This window comes from Medicago sativa, chromosome 4 (assembly GCF_051527215.1).
Source record: "Medicago sativa cultivar Bolivia chromosome 4, Bolivia_mono, whole genome shotgun sequence".
NCBI lineage: Eukaryota > Viridiplantae > Streptophyta > Magnoliopsida > Fabales > Fabaceae > Medicago > Medicago sativa.
The window spans coordinates 30,162,930-30,179,150 of record NC_140752.1 but is presented as its reverse complement, the minus strand read 5'-3'; the positions used below and the strand labels follow the sequence as shown (position 1 = coordinate 30,179,150).

The window sequence follows — 16,221 nt, the reverse complement described above, 5'->3', positions numbered from 1 at the left end:
AGCTGTTCTTTTCAGATCTTTAGAGAGTCAGTTCCTTTAAAATGGGATTCGCTATTCATGTTTATCCTCGTCCTGGCCATCCCGCATGAGGCTCTTTCCATATTTGTTCGCCTTGTTCAGTGGATTTGAACGAAAATGATTTACGGGAGCGAATATCGAGCATTTTATCCTTTGGTTTTAAGTTGAGGATTAGATGTGCCTATGTGTTGCTTATGTGGTGCCTTTGATGAAGTGCTTAATTAGTTTGAGCTTAGTTCAAATATACTGGTCCACATTCCCCAAGCACGAGTCCTGTCAAGGGTGAAGTGGCTAAAAAGTGAATATGACGGTCCAGTTATTAAAACTATCATACAAACTGCCGCACATTCTAATTGCGAAGGTTGTACATTACCCTTAAATATAGTGCAGGTTTTTCGAAACAAGACTATGGTGGTTCTAAACTAGCTTTAAATGTTATGTATATTTATCCCCATATGCAATGGAATTTGAGTTTTGTTACTGGTTGGATACATCCTTCATTGTGGTGTCATGTTGGATGGTGACCCATAATACAATGTCATTGCATTTAGGTTGTTTTGTATTGTTAAATTTTGAATTGATATGAACATGTTATATGGATTTGCTTTGTATTTATGCATATATGTTGTTTTTACATCATGACCCTCTACTGCTGTTGTGGACTATGGTGAATGCCCCAAGTTTAATAGTTTGGGTTACGCGATGATCACAAAAATACTAAAGCCGAAGCATAACGATGTCTCAGGTTGGTGATCAAAATCAACGAGGCTTGAAGCCATCAGATGGATCTCCGGTACTCATTAATCCTTGGTTTAGATTTTCAAGCTCAACTTAGTGTTTTATTTGTTTTAAAGTTGTCATTTTTCCTCTATTATTTTGGGATTCTGACATTAAAACAAATGTAGACAAGAAGCATATAGGTAAATACTCAAAAATAAAATAAACAAGAAGCATCTAGGAAAAGAAGTACAAATTGAGTCTCCAAAGATTGGTAAATGCAGGAATTTTGGAACCAAACTTAACATCTTTAAAGAAATTGATTGGCTAAGATCATACATGGTAAGACTATCAACCACTTGGGTGTTGGTGGTTAATCTTTGGGGTTTTTGGTGTTTTTATTTTCTCTTTTTGGTGTAATTCTTGGGATTTAATCCCCTTATATATATATATATAATATATTTTGCCATTAAAAAAAAACATTATTCAGTCGTGACTATCAATTTGACTTTTGAGTATAAGCTTATTGAATTTTATTCATAACTTAAGTGACACAAGTTCTAATCAAAATTAAGGATAAACTTCGATGATAGACTTGAAACCGCATATAGGTGTAATCTTATAGCTGCTGAAGCCTGCGTCCAATATGAGTTTCTCCCATTCTTTCTTCTCTCTTTCTTTTCCATTTAACAAAGTCATCATCATGAAGTCAAAGTCCAATTTCAACTCATTTGTTTTATGATTGTCACTTATTTCATCAATTGATATGTCAATGATTATTACCTTTCCTTTTTTCCCATTTCCTGAAATAGCTTTTTTGCAGTTCTCCAATATCTTTAAAGATAATTCATCATTCCAATCATGCAGAATCCACTGTAAAAAAAAAAAAATATTATCAATTTAGTTAATAAATCAATACAAAATATCAAGCTTTGCTAAAACATGTTGTTTACGAGAATATTAGTTATTTTTTATTGCCAAGATTAATTAGTCATCAACAAAATTGGTTAAATACTTTGCACTAATAATATAAGAAAATTACTTTTCTCACTTTTGAAATTTCTCATTCCCTTATATCAGTGGCTGCCACTGACACTTTTAAGATCAGTTCATTCACTTTTTAAGTCGGTTCAACCGATGTTAAAAGTGTCAGCAGCAGTTAACTACCGTTGCGGCTGATATAAGAGAATGGACAGGAATTTTCTTAACATAATTACCAAAACAAATATATCTTTTACTCAAAAACATTTCACCTTGAGTAAAACAACATCTGCAGGAGGGATAGATTTGAACATATCTCCACCAACAAATTTCAAATTTTCATCTCCAGATAAGTTAGCCACAACCTGTGGTTGATCAAATACTGTGCATTTGAGGTCAGGAAAAGCTTCATGGATGAGTTTTGTGAAACCACCTCTCCCACCACCAACATCAACCAGAGACTCCAAACCTTCAAACACATGATTACACTCTTTTAGTGCAAGGTTGAAGATCTGAGAATCAGCAGCCATGGCCTCTTGAAACATACTCAATTCACCAGATTCAGAATCTTTGTTAAGATAGTCCCAAAATGACTCTCCTCTTGCGCTCTCAAAAAGGCTGAGTTCCTTGTCTTCAGTGAGCCATTTCTTAGAGATAGTGCCACATGTTCAGCCGACATGGATGAAGCGATCCGCTAACAAATGGTGACAAACATGTTGATTTCCCACTTATGAGAAGCATAGAAGGAGGAGTGAGAGAATATGTTATTTCTTCTTCTCCTTCGTTGCCATTCATCAGTGTTGTTTTTGCAAAGAAACCATTGTGTGTTAGCAATCGCAAGAGACGATAAAGGACACTAACTTTAGAAGGGTGGAGTTTCAAAGATGAGGCTAATTCAGTAAGAGTCATTGGTTTTCCATGGTTGTGGATTGCATCAGCTATGCCTAGTTCTACGGCTGATTTGAGTGCCATCGAATTTATAAAGCTGTATATATGTTTGTATAGATGGATTTGAGCATGGTACATCTGACTTTCTTCACTGCCATTGCTACTGAAATCCATTTATTAGAGGGTGATGTATATGAAGTAAAATGTAAACTTATTTGCAAACTCTTTTGTTCTGAATATCGAACAGAATACAAGAGTATATATAGCCTTTTGCCCATGATTTTTATTTTATTTTATACAATATACCTAATTCACGTGTTTTACTTACTTTAGGCATAAGTTCATTGATTGATTTTGGCATATTCTTACCATTTTTGTTATTATTGGAACACACATTTTGACCCGAGAAATGTGATATTGTTGGAGTCCAGCCATCAGTAGTGCACAGTAGTACACCAATGTGGATGTTGAATTCTTACCACTAGTGTGTCAGAAATCCATGCATTGAGAAATGATATTTTGACAATCATTTTTTGACAACTTTTGAACAACTTTTGAACAACTTTCTCTCTCATACTCACATGATGTTGTTATCATCTCTCTTTCTTTTTCTCTCTCCGTTGTTTTTTACCAATAAGAAGTGAAAAAAACAAAGTTGTCAACAAAATTGTCATTAAATAGATGTCAAAATCGTTACTCTAAATTCTTACTGTTCAAATCCTTCAATATGAAAAACTTCAGCAACAAGACAATACAACAACACCACCACTTTAATATGTTTGGCAACTAGTGTAACGACTGGCACGGGATACATTGACTTAAATTTGTTAATGAATTTTCTACATTACAATGTCATAAAACCAATCAATTCAAAAAAAAAATATTTATCGTATATTTAGTTTTTTTTTTATAATTATGTTAAAGTAGTCTCCCATTTATGTTGTAAAAAATACGGAGACAATAGATTACAATAAAGAAAAACGTAGCAACATTTATTTTTGTAATTTAAGCACTAACCCAAAAATTTGGCTAGCATAGTTATATTTTATATTGATATTCAAAACTTGAAAATTAAATTAAAATAATTTATGGGACAAAATCACAATTAAGCCTAAAATATATAATACCGAAAATAATTATAGTAGTCTCACATAAAAAATTAACAAATTAATACACATATGTTAAGTAAAGATGTCAACTATAAAAAGTAAATTTTGTGTATTTAATTATGGTATGTATATATTAACAAAATAAATTTAAATGATCCTCTAAAAATTCCCTTTTGTTACCAAAAAAAAAATGATCCTCTAAAACTTCCCTTTTGTAATCAAGCAATGTCATCGTGTCTTTTATCCGGGGCTCCAACTTTTCTTTTAGCCACCTTTTGCTAAAAATATAAACAAACCAAAAAAAAAAAAACATACATGATGATTTTACGGCTTGTATATTTCTTAATAAAACAATCACTCTATATGCCTAGGTGTTAAATTTAAATAACTATTGTAAAGCACGGGAACCAAAAATATGAAGTGTGAAGCAAGAAATTAGTTTGCACATATCTACCGCGATTGACTGCAGTCGCGAAGACACGCAGTCACTGCAGTCGGCAGAAATCAAACCGTTCAGTTCATCAAAGGGTTGTCATTAACTATCATCCTCTCTAACAACACACACATAATAAAAATCCCTTCTCTTCTCCCTCCATCCCTTCGATTTCTCCAACAACTGCAGCAGATGGAGCCGCTGCAACCCAAAATGGACTGAGCAGTCAAAATTCTATTGGAACTTTTTCTTGCTCTTGCTAAAAAAAATCCTTGCCGTCCACTACCCAAGCTTATTACTTCCTGCTCTCATGAAACAGTAATAGCCCAAACGACACCAACACTGATTTTGTGAGTTATTGGACTGAATCAAACACAAAAGAAGAACTCATAACCCACCATCAATTATAAAATTAAACATTTAATATGTTTTCATACAATCCCTAATCATGAACACAACCAAAAAATGAAATCAGTTTTGAAATGAGGAAGTTACAGATGACGATTTGAACATAAAAAAAGCTGCAATCGAGTAACAAAAGTAAGATGTGGGTTGATGAACACAAATCCAGGGTTAGCGGCGAGATTTGAGAACGAATACCGCAGTTGGCAGTTGTGGAAGAAGATGAATCAGAGATGAGCCTCGCCGATAGGTGAGGACGGAGTTCCGTCGACAAATACGTTGGGCACAAAGGGAGGAAAGATGGATCATCAGCTTGCTGGATTGGAGAGGTGGAGCCGTGGAGGAGAAAGGTAGAAAATTGACAGATTGGATTTGTTGTGTTGTGGTTTTTGAGTGAGAGTGAATCTCAAGCATTGCTTTGATCCAATGGCTGCAGTTAATTTGACTGTATGACTGTATTATTATATTGACTGCAGTCAATCACATTCCAAAATTAAATAGTAATGATAATTAATTGCGTTTTGGTCTCTCTTTTACATCAAATTCACGACAATTGTATTTCGTTTTAAAACCAAATTTTTGTGTCCCTCAACCATCTCATTTACTGTAATTTTGGTTCCAACCTATATTTTAATTTGCCGTAAAAATGGAGATTCTTTATGAATTTTTATCCCAAAGTTGTATTTTCTTTTAGGAATCAAAATTTTGACAATAATCCACCATTACTAAAGCAAACAATCTCCATTTTTTATGGACTAAATAGTTTGAGTGATGAAGAATAAAGTCCAATTAAGCCTATTCCAAGAATTATCTATTAAGAAGGTGTCCACATCATTATCATAACTTCAAAGCGTTTAAAAATGCAGTTCTTGATTCTAAGCATGTCCATATCATCATAAGATATATTGGCATGTATTCCAAAAAATTCTCCTAAATTATAATCCGTGATAAATGATAATTGTTATACAAAAGCTGTTTTTAACTTCAAATTAATTTTTTTCATAAAATACTAAGTCGGCTACATTCAAATAAGTATTAATGTAATAGGCGTTTCGATTAACATTTATACAGTACATTAAGGAGCTTTGACCCCCCCCCCCCCCCCCCCCCCCCCCCGGCCTCCAAGAAGCATTCTTGACGCATTTTATCATCACCCAAACAACCGCATTTAAAGTACCGGCAGTCACCTTTTGATAAGGTACGATCAGGTAGGTTACAAAATTATAATAAATAACTTGAATAAATCATATTTTGATTTGTTACACAATTACAATTACCTACTAATTATAATTTTAAATGTAGTAATTAGTTTTTAAGGTTATATAATTCATTTTCATAGAAGAAAATTATTTGAAATAAAAAAAGACTTTAATTTTTATATATATTTTAGAACTTATGTAAAGTTTAAGACACAAGTAAATTGTAAATTGATAATCTGAAAATTGAAATATTTTTTCAATGAAGGGTCAATACATGGAACATTATTGATTTATTCAATTGAAAATAGTAATTCCATTGTCAATGATATGGACCTTATTTTGGTACGTTAAAAACAGACATGGAACATTGACATAATGTAACAATAGCAATATCCACTTACTGTATGAATTTGACAAAGATTTTTGCTTCGGCAAACAACCCTTTGGCATTAGTTTTGATTTAATCAAAATGCCAAGCTCTTTATTTCTTGTCGAAATTACTCTTGCATTATTTTGACTTCTTGTAAAATAGGTTGATATTCTTTCAATCAGAGTCAGTCAGACTTGCAACAAAGCTTCTCTTGTAAATTCTTTTGCTTTCAATTGTTCTTCCAGAACCAATACCTTGTTTTAAGACTTATAAATTTTAGTCTATGATCATGCACACTTGAACAAATATTAACATATCTAATTGAACTTTTAATACCTTGTTATCATCAAAACTCAAAGAGACAATGTTAAATACATTTTGTTCCAACAGAACTCATCATCAACAAAATGGAGTTGTTGAGAGGAAAAATAGAAGATTGCAAGAAATGACCATAACACTTTTGGATGAAGCCAATGTTAACAAATACTCTTAGGTTGAGGTCAATGACTCCTCATTATATATATTTTAATCAGATGTTCATTATATATATTTTGATCAGATTTTCAATAAGTAAGATTTTGAGAATTATATATGTACAATAAATTAAACAATGGACTCCCTTAATAGAAGCTTTGATCATTATATAACATATGAATATATTTTGGATTTTAATTTAGTATTGAAAGTCTTGAATAGTCATTTATTGATAATAATTTTTTTGAGTTTCTCTCACTAAAATTGAAAGTCTTAAGAAAAAAGTGAACTTAAGAGAGAAGCTTGAGTTTCTCTCACTAAAAAAACTAGTTTGTGGGCGGTGTTGTGTTGTTTATTTATTGATAATAATTTAGAATTATATTTAACAGTATCTTCAATCACACCTCAACAGAGCTCACCTCAACAAAGATGTTTTAAGTGTTTAATCAAAACTCCTTATATTTAATTTTTCCCAAATCCAAGAAAAATTTGTTAAATATGCTATATTATAATTTTGTTCCCTTAAATTATTTTTAGGTTTTACTTTGATCCTATAAACTATTTTTGTTTCATTTTGCTTGATCAAGTTACAAACACATTCTCGTTCGCTCTTCATTTAAGTACGTTAAATGTTCTTAATATTGCCTTCTTTTTGAATTCATTTACGAATTAATATTTTAGTCTCACATGAAATATGTACTTGTAATGATGAAAATATAAGAGAGGTGACTCTTGTTTTGAACACTTTAAAGTTATGGACTGATATATGATGTCAATGTCACTTATGGATCGTTGATCGTTTGGTTCATTGTTGTTTCCAACACTCTTTCAAGAGTGAATCTAGGTGTATAGGATCCTTGTATCCAGGGGATGTATAGTAGTATTAATATAGGGTAACTTTGGCTATGCTATTTTTTTATTTATTTTTATTTTTATAAGTTATTGTAATTTTATCTTAGCTACTCTAATATTGTAAACTTAGCTATCCCAAATTTTAGTGAAAATTACTAGTAGAAATATGAAAGATAAGAAATTATCATTTGATAGGTAATTTTCTTTTTTTTGTTTTGTCACTTTCGGTCTCTATAATAACTACGCAAAACTTTGTCAACAACAAAAATTGTCAAGACAAAATTCATAAAAATATATTTTATTTTTCCTATATATTATGCCCCCTCATATAATTTCGGTTAGCTTCGCCATTAATTGTTTGTTCCGAATTCTTTCCATAGGTGATTTGACTTCAAAAGGCTTGTTATGTTGGTAATAATGGTGCTTAAAGTGTAGGATTTAAGAGACTTACATGGAGAGAATGTCGAATTCAAGTGTACATGTTTATTTTCACATCCCACGTTGACTGTGTATGTATGAATTAATGTTGGAGATATATGAGAGATACCTTATAGTTTCAAAATCTTAAGTTTTTGGCAAAGATATAATGTTAAGGTCTTATAAGTTCTTAATCGTTTAGTCTATTGTTACTCTCGGTGCTCCCCAACAAAAACCAACCACTTTATGTTTGGCACCTCTTAAAAAAAAACAATTCTGATCGAGAACAACGAATTATTTTTAAAATAGAATCTTTGAAATTCATGTTTCATAAGAAACAATAAACATTTGATGCAAAGACAAACAATAAATATTACAAATTTGACTTATTGAATTTGTAAATAACTTATTTGGAGCAACTACTAATTAAAATTAAGGATAAACTTCTATGAGAGACTTGAAGCCGCATATTGGAGTAATCTTGTAGCTGCTGAAGCCTGCATCATATATGAGTTTCTTCCATTCTTTTTTTTCTCTTTCTTTTCCATTATGTAGAGTCATCATTACCATGTCAAAGTGCAATTGCAACTCGGTTAACTCACGATGATCACTTGTTTCATCAATTGATATGTCTATAATTATTATCTTTCCTTTTCTCCCTTTTCCTGAAATAGCTTCTTTGCTGTTCTTCAATATCTTTAGGGAGAGCTCATCATCCCAATCATGTAGAACCCACTTTGGAAAACATTTCAGATTTTAGTACAATGTAACAAAACGAGATAGATTCTCTTGTAGAGATATATTTGTAAATTAAAACAATATTACTTTACAATTTTATTTCTTTCAAAATTCAAATATATATCACCATAAAAATTTTCCTTTGCCAAGGACGGAATCCCTATCAAAATCGTATAAAGCTCTGGGAAACCAACAATTGACAGGGGCCATTGCAAATATAACTTTTCATAGAAGGTCGTTTGCCAGGGCCTTGCTCCTGGCAATTTTGCCAGGGATTGTTGCTCATGGTAAATATCCATGTGAAGTAAGCATTTTTCTTATAGAGAGGATCTTAACTCAAAAAGTTACCACAAATTTATATCTTAATCAGACACGGATCCACTCACATGTGATTGAGGGCACATACATAGAGATATATTTTTGATAGTGTTAAATATGAGCAAAATTTTATGATACTTTTTTTAAATAGAATCAAATAGTAAATATTGATAAACATAAACAAACCTTGAGTAAAACAGCATCTGCAGGAGGGATAGACTGGAACATATCTCCACCAACAAAGCTCAAATTTTGAGTTCCAGATAGGTTAGCCACAACCTGTGGTTGATCTAAAACTGTGCATTTGATGTGAGGAAATTCTTCATGAATGAGTTTTGACACAACTCCAGTCCCACCTGCTACATCAACCAAAGATTCCAAACCCTCAAACACATGGCTGCAGTCCTTGAGAGCAAGCTTAAACATTTGTGAATCAGCTGCCATGGCCCCTTGAAACAAACTAAGTTTATCAGATTCAGAATCTTTGTTAAGAAAGTTAAAAAAGGTCTCCCCCATTGCACTTTCATAGAGTGCAAGATCCTTCTCCTCAGAGAACCATTTCTTAGAGGAGTGCCACATATCCAGAGAACATGGATGAAGCACTCCACTAACAAGTGGTGCAAAACAGGTTGATTCACCACTGATGAGAAGCTTTGAAGGAGGTGTGAGAGCATAAGCTGTTTCTTCTTTCACTGTTGTTTTTGCAAAGAAACCATCGTGTGTTAGCAAGCGCAAGAACCTATATAGGACACTAACTTTAGAAGGGTGAAGTTTCAAAGATGAGGCTAATTCAGGAACAGTCATTGGCTTTCCATGTTTGTGGATTGCATCTACTATGCCTAGTTCCACAGCTGATTTGAGTGCCATGGAACTTATAAAGCTGTATACATGTTTGTATAAATGGATTTGAGCATGATACAGCTGAGTTTCTTCACTGCCATTGCTCTTGAAATCCATTTCTTGTTATAAATTAAAACTTTGGTGATGTCTTTTGTGTGTGTTGTATTTTTTTTAGAGGAATATAATGTATATGAATTATACAAACAAGGTTGTAACTTATATATAGATTTCAAAATCCAAGACTCCGAAATCATTTGTTTTTAGACATTATTAACACGAGGTGAACTCTTGAAGCATTATTGCTTGAAAAAACTGTAGAGGCATTAGGCACACGCCCTTACTATATTTGATCTTTTTTGAATGCATGCTAAGTTTGACCATTGAAAATGTGAAACCGACAAACTATTATAAGCCTTTAATAAAACAAGTTTGACCAGCTATATTGTATGTCATGTGATCAACGGAGTGCAAATATTTAATTCAAAGTTGTTGTACTTTCAAGTTTTAACTATTAAGTTCCCCTCAAAAAAAGTTTAAACTATTAAGCTATACTGCTTATGAGTTCTATTTATGGGACTCTAATAAACCCTCTTTTTAACTATTATAAACTACTACAAATGAAAATCGCAGATTTGAACCCATTATATAACCTTTTTTTTTCTTCATGTGAAGTGTACTAATCAAATTTTATTAATCTTTTTTTTTTTTTAAAATTAAAAGTGTTATAAAATATATAAAAGGACAAGATCAAAGATGAAGAAGGTGAAACCTTTGTATATTATTCTCTTCAAATGTGTGTCCTTACATCAAAACATGCAATCAAAGACCACTTACAATTCATTCACTAATGAGAGTTATAAGAATTTGGAAGATCAAGAATGGACCCATCAACATTCTTATTCATAACACTCCCCCTTGGATGTCCATCAAGGATATGTCACACTAAAACTTTACTAGACAAAAACTCGGTGCGAAAAAAAAATTCTAGTTAAGGAAAAAGAGTAGAACATCCTCTTGTGTCATAATCTGCATCGTTAACAACCTTACCATGAAAATCAAATGATATAAAACCGTGGTTAAGGGAAAAAGAGTGCAGAACACATTTGTGTCTCCCCATCATAAAGAAAATTATATATGAAACAAGGAAAGTCAAATAATATTTTATGCTAGTTATCCAAAACCTTTACTTGACGGTGACTATGTAGAAAGATATGGTATGTCTCCATGCTCTTTTCCAAATTAGCAGTTTTTGAGATATTGTCTTCATATTGATGAGTTGTAGAAAGAGTCTCCTTATAAAATTAGAAAACCACAAGTTTCTTGTATGTTTGAAATCATAATCCTTAATAAAGAGCATTCTCCACTTCCTTGATGTAGTGCTAACTTTTTCAAATGATCGGATGATATTGTTGTTTCTTACCAATTCAAATTGTTCATAATTTTCTTGAGGACGTGCTTTTTACTCACATCAAGTGACATCACAATCATTCTATTACATAATCAACTAGATTTGTTCATATCGACCTTTATATAACAAATTTTAGAATCTCTTCAGGAGTTCTAATAATATTTATATCATTATCATAAAAAAATTATAAGAAATTCATTTCCATATCCTTAAAATGGACAGATAATGTCATCTCTTCAATAGTTTTGATTGTATGTCATACACAAATGAAATCCTTTAGGGTGATTCATATAACAATCACTATCAAGTGAGCCATACAAATATTTATTTATTTTTTGAAGAAATTGTTGGAACAAAATGTGTTTAACAATGAACCTTAAAGAGTTTTGATGATAACAAGGTATTAAAAATTGTAAATTGGACTAGCTAATATTTGTTCAAGTGTACAGGACCATAATTAAAAAGTTACATCATTTATTGGTTCTGAATGAGCAAATAAAGAGCAAAGGAAACAACAAAATTTGAAGCTTGGACGCTCCTGAAGGCAACGTGCTACTGAAGAGAAAAAGCGCTCCTGAAGAAAGAATAGTGCTCCTGAAGATTAGTGCTACTGAAGACAAGAGGTCCAGAAGCCACATCATCAGAAGCTGCATCATCAGAAGCTGCCTCATCAGAAGCTATTTCACCAGAAGCTGAAGATCAACTGGATTTGCAAAGATTCAAGGATTGAAGAATCATCACTGCAAAAGCTGTCTATTGGATTCGAAAACACAACAAAAGATTAGTGGAATTTTGCAACGGTCATTTCAAAGGTGTTTGAAGGCATGTGCTTGCAATTTTGGATGAAAGCGTTGACATTGTACTTTGTACGAACTGTACAACCACCTTCTTCACTACTCTGTTTTGTGTCCACGCTACAAGACAAGAAAACAGCTCCAGAATACGGTTTCGCCTACATATATGTTCCTTTGGATAAGGAATGGATTTCAAATTGGTTCTTCATAGGACAACAACCAAATCAGGAAAAAGATCAAAGGTGAAAGATCAAGCTTCAACAACGACTCTTTGATGTGCTGGCAATTTCACAACGTCTCTTTCACACCTCTATATAAAGGAGTGAAGACTTAGAGATTTGGTAATGCTAAACAACAGACTCTCAACATTTTTACAAGTGCCAAACCTCTGCTGAAATTGTTCTGCATTCACTTAGAATTTCTGTGTATCAAATTCATATCTTAGAAATTCTTAAGTCATTGAGTCTGTATCTGATTTGTATTGTGAGCACCTCTGATTGTATATCAAGTGTTCAACCTTAAACAATTTTCTGTGTAATTTTGTTTAGTTAGAAGTCTCTTGCAGTTGTGCTTGAGCAGGAAGTCTCTTGATTGTGTTCTTGAGCATAGGAAGTCTCTTGCTTGTGTGCTTGAGCAAAGGAAGTCTCTTGCTTGTGTGCTTGAGCAATTGTAATCAGATATTACTCTTAGTGAAATCTCCTTGGAAGTGCAAGGGGGACTGGACTACTTCCGGTTTGTGGAAGGAACCAGTATAATTGCTTTGTGTCGTTCTTCTTTTCTCTCTCTCTGTTTTATTCTGCTGCATTTAGATTCTGATTATCACTTCAGAAGCTGTCTCACTTAGCTTCTGACCAGTGTGTTCAGTTTTTAGGAGAAACGAAGAATTTTCAAAACACAATTCAACCCCCCCTTCTTGTGTTTTTCTCACCTTCAATTGGTATCTAGAGCCTTGGACTGTTGTGTAACACTTAACCATGCAACAGAAAAAGATCTGAGAAAAACATGTCTACTCCTCCTCCTACTGGATCCGATGAAACTAGCTATAATAATGTCTCACATAACTATAGTGATAGTAAAAGATCCAGCGTTGGAAAAGTTCCAAAGTTCAATGGAGATGCTGAAGAATTTTCTTGGTGGAAAACCAACTTCTATAGTTATATCATGAGCTTAGATGAAGAACTATGGGATATACTAGAAGATGGTGTTGGTGACTTAGTTCTTGATGAAGAAGGAGCTGCTGTGGATAGAAAGAAACATACTCCTGAGCTGAAGAAACTCTACAAGAAGCATCATATTATCATAGGAGCTCTTGTCACTGCTATTCCTAAAACAGAGTACATGAAGATGAGTGACAAATCCACTGCTAAAGCTATGTTTGCTTCTCTCTGTTCAAACTACGAAGGCAGCAAGAAGGTCAAAGAAGCAAAGGCTCTTTTGCTTGTACATCAGTATGAGCTATTTAAGATGAAGGATGATGAAACCATTGAGGAGATGTACTCAAGGTTTCAAACCTTAGTCTCTGGGCTACAAATCCTGAAGAAGATTTATGTTGCTTCTGATCATGTGAGCAAGATACTCAAAAGCTTGCCTGCCAGATGGAGACCAAAGGTGACTGCCATTAAGGAAGCTAAAGATTTAAACACTTTAAGTGTCGAGGATCTTGTTAGTTCTCTCAAAGTTCATGAGTTAAGTCTTAATGAACATGAGTCTACTAAGAAGAGTAAATCAATAACTCTTCCATCCAAAGGCAAGTCATCAAAAGCTCTCAAAGTTGTTGAATCTGAAGAAGAAGAAGAACAATCAAGTTCAGATTCTGAACCAGATCCTGCTGAGATGGCTATGCTCTCAAGCAGACTTCAGTATCTGGCCAAGAAGAACAGAAAGTTTCAAGCCAGAAGGGGTAACTCCAGAAGCTCAAGAAAAGAAGATCAGAAAGGATGCTTCAACTGTAAGAAGCCTGGACACTTCATTGCGGAATGTCCTGATCTTCAGAAGGAGAAATCAAAGGACAAGTCAAAGAAATCAACTTTCAAACCAAGCAAATTCAAGAAGCAGATTAAGCAGAGTTTAATGGCAACCTGGGATGATTTGGAAAGTGAATCTGGATCTGATAAAGAGGAAGCTGATGAAGATGCAAAGGTAGCTGTTGGGTTGGTAGCAACATCAACTTCAGAAGCTGGATCAGATTCAAACTCAGAAGATAAAAACGAGGTATATTCCAAAATTCCCAGAAATGAACTTGTTGAGTCACTTAAAGAACTTCTTACACATTTTGAAGTAAGAACCAATGAGTTGAAGGATTTAAAAGAAAAATATGCTGATTTGGTACAGCAGCAAAAATCAACTCTATTGGATCTGAAAGCTTCTGAACAAGGACTTAGGGGCTTTGACTTCATGTGTAAAACGTATGAAGATCAGCTCAGGTTCTTATGTCAGAAGCTACAAGAAAAGTGTAATGAAAAACCTTTAAGTAACCATGAAATTGCTCTTGAAGATTTTATTATATCTGGCATTGACAGAAGCAGACTGGCTTCTATGATTTATAGCATTTACAAGAACAATGGTAGAGGAATTGGTTTTCCAAAAGTGAAACTTGAGAAAACCAATCTAAAATCTTGTTGTGAATGCATCAAGGAAGGTCTGAAAACCTTCTTTGTACCAGAAGGTGCTGAGTTAGAAACTGTTGTTCAATCAGGACCTGAAGCTTCTAATTCTATGGCTAAGATTACTTCAAAGCCAAAGAACTCTAAGTTAAAGGCTATGATCAAATCTGATTCCAAGACTTCAAAGGTTAGGATCCTGAAAAAATCAGAACATATCCCTCAGAGTCTGGTGAAACCAAAATCTGAGGTTCTGAAGTCTAAGTTTCAGAAGAAGACAGTTACTGCTTCTGAAGTACCAAAACCTAAGGTGATGGTTAATCAGAAGCAACCCAACTCACAACACAAGGTACAAGAAGTGAAGAGTAAAGCCTTAAGTACTAACCTTCCAGGACCCATAGGACAATGGGTACCTAAATCTGAAAATGTCAATGATGCAGGTATGTCTAAGAGCAGTGCCAAAGCAAAGATCATGGTACCTAGACAGCGGTTGCTCAAGACACATGACAGGAGAGAAGTCCATGTTCCTCAGCCTAACAATGAAAGAGGGAGGAAATGTGAAGTTTGGAGGCAACCAGTCAGGCAAGATCATAGGTACATGAACTATTGGTAATTCCTCTACCTCAATTAATAATGTATGGTTGGTAGATGGTCTTGAACATAACCTTTTGAGCATTAGTCAATTTTGTGATAATGGTTATGATGTGCTTTTTGGGAAAACCAATTGTACAGTAATCAACAAGGAAGACCAATCCATTGTGTTTAAGGGAAAGAGAGTTGACAATGTCTACAAAATCAATTTTTCTGAACTGACTGATTAGAAGGTATTTTGTCTTCTATCAGTGAATGATAAGAAGTGGATGTGGCACAGAAGGTTGGGATATGCTAACTGGAGATTAATCTCTAAGCTTAGTAAGTTACAACTTGTCAAAGGCCTACTAGACATTGACTATCATTCATATGCACTTTGCGGTGCATGTCAGAAAGGGAAAATTGTGAAATCATCTATTAAAACCAAAGACATTGTTTCAACCTCATGACCCTTAGAACTACTCCATATTGATTTGTTTGGACCAGTCAGTACTGCATCCTTATAGGGAAGTAAATATGGATTAGTCATTGTTGATGATTACAGCAGATGGACTTGGGTGAAATTCATAAAGAGTAAAGATGTTGCTTGTGATGTATTCAGTAGTTTCTGCACTCAAATTCAATCTGAAAAAGAATCAAAGATTTTGAAAGTCAGAAGTGATCATGGTGGAGAATTTGAAAATGAGCCATTTGAAGCTTTTTGTGAAAAACATGGAATTGTCCATGAATTCTCTTCTCCTAGAACTCCACAACAAAATGGGGTTGTAGAGAGAAAGAATAGAACTTTACAAGAAATGGCCAGAACCATGATTCATGAAAACAATTTACCAAAACATTTTTGGGCAGAAGCAGTGAATACAGCATGTTATGTTCAAAACAGGATCTATATTAGACCTATTTTGGAGAAAACAGCATATGAACTCTTTAAAGGAAGAAAACCCAATATCTCTTACTTTCATCAATTTGGATGTACTTGTTACATTTTGAATAACAAGCTCTACCTAAAGAAATTTGATGCCAAGGCCCAAAGAGGAATCTTTGTAGGTTACTCTAAAAGGTCAAAGGCATACAG

The 16,221-nt window shown here is 33.7% G+C and overlaps 1 protein-coding gene and 1 pseudogene across 2 annotated transcripts; both read right to left on the bottom strand.

Moving 5' to 3' along the window:
- Nucleotides 1-1,228: 1,228 nt before the first annotated feature.
- LOC146927667 (isoflavone 4'-O-methyltransferase-like) lies at nucleotides 1,229-2,843 on the bottom strand (annotated as a pseudogene). Its single transcript, XR_015005801.1, has 2 exons — nucleotides 1,989-2,843; nucleotides 1,229-1,608 (listed from the first exon to the last, which is right to left on the bottom strand). The product of XR_015005801.1 is annotated as an isoflavone 4'-O-methyltransferase-like (transcript).
- Nucleotides 2,844-8,154: 5,311 nt separating this feature from the next.
- LOC146927666 (isoflavone 4'-O-methyltransferase-like) lies at nucleotides 8,155-10,256 on the bottom strand. Its single transcript, XM_085700921.1, has 2 exons — nucleotides 9,103-10,256; nucleotides 8,155-8,595 (listed from the first exon to the last, which is right to left on the bottom strand). The coding sequence occupies exons 1-2, from the start codon at nucleotides 9,871-9,873 to the stop codon at nucleotides 8,293-8,295; spliced, it is 1,074 nt and encodes a 357-aa protein (XP_085557047.1). The 5' UTR covers nucleotides 9,874-10,256; the 3' UTR covers nucleotides 8,155-8,292.
- Nucleotides 10,257-16,221: the final 5,965 nt, after the last annotated feature.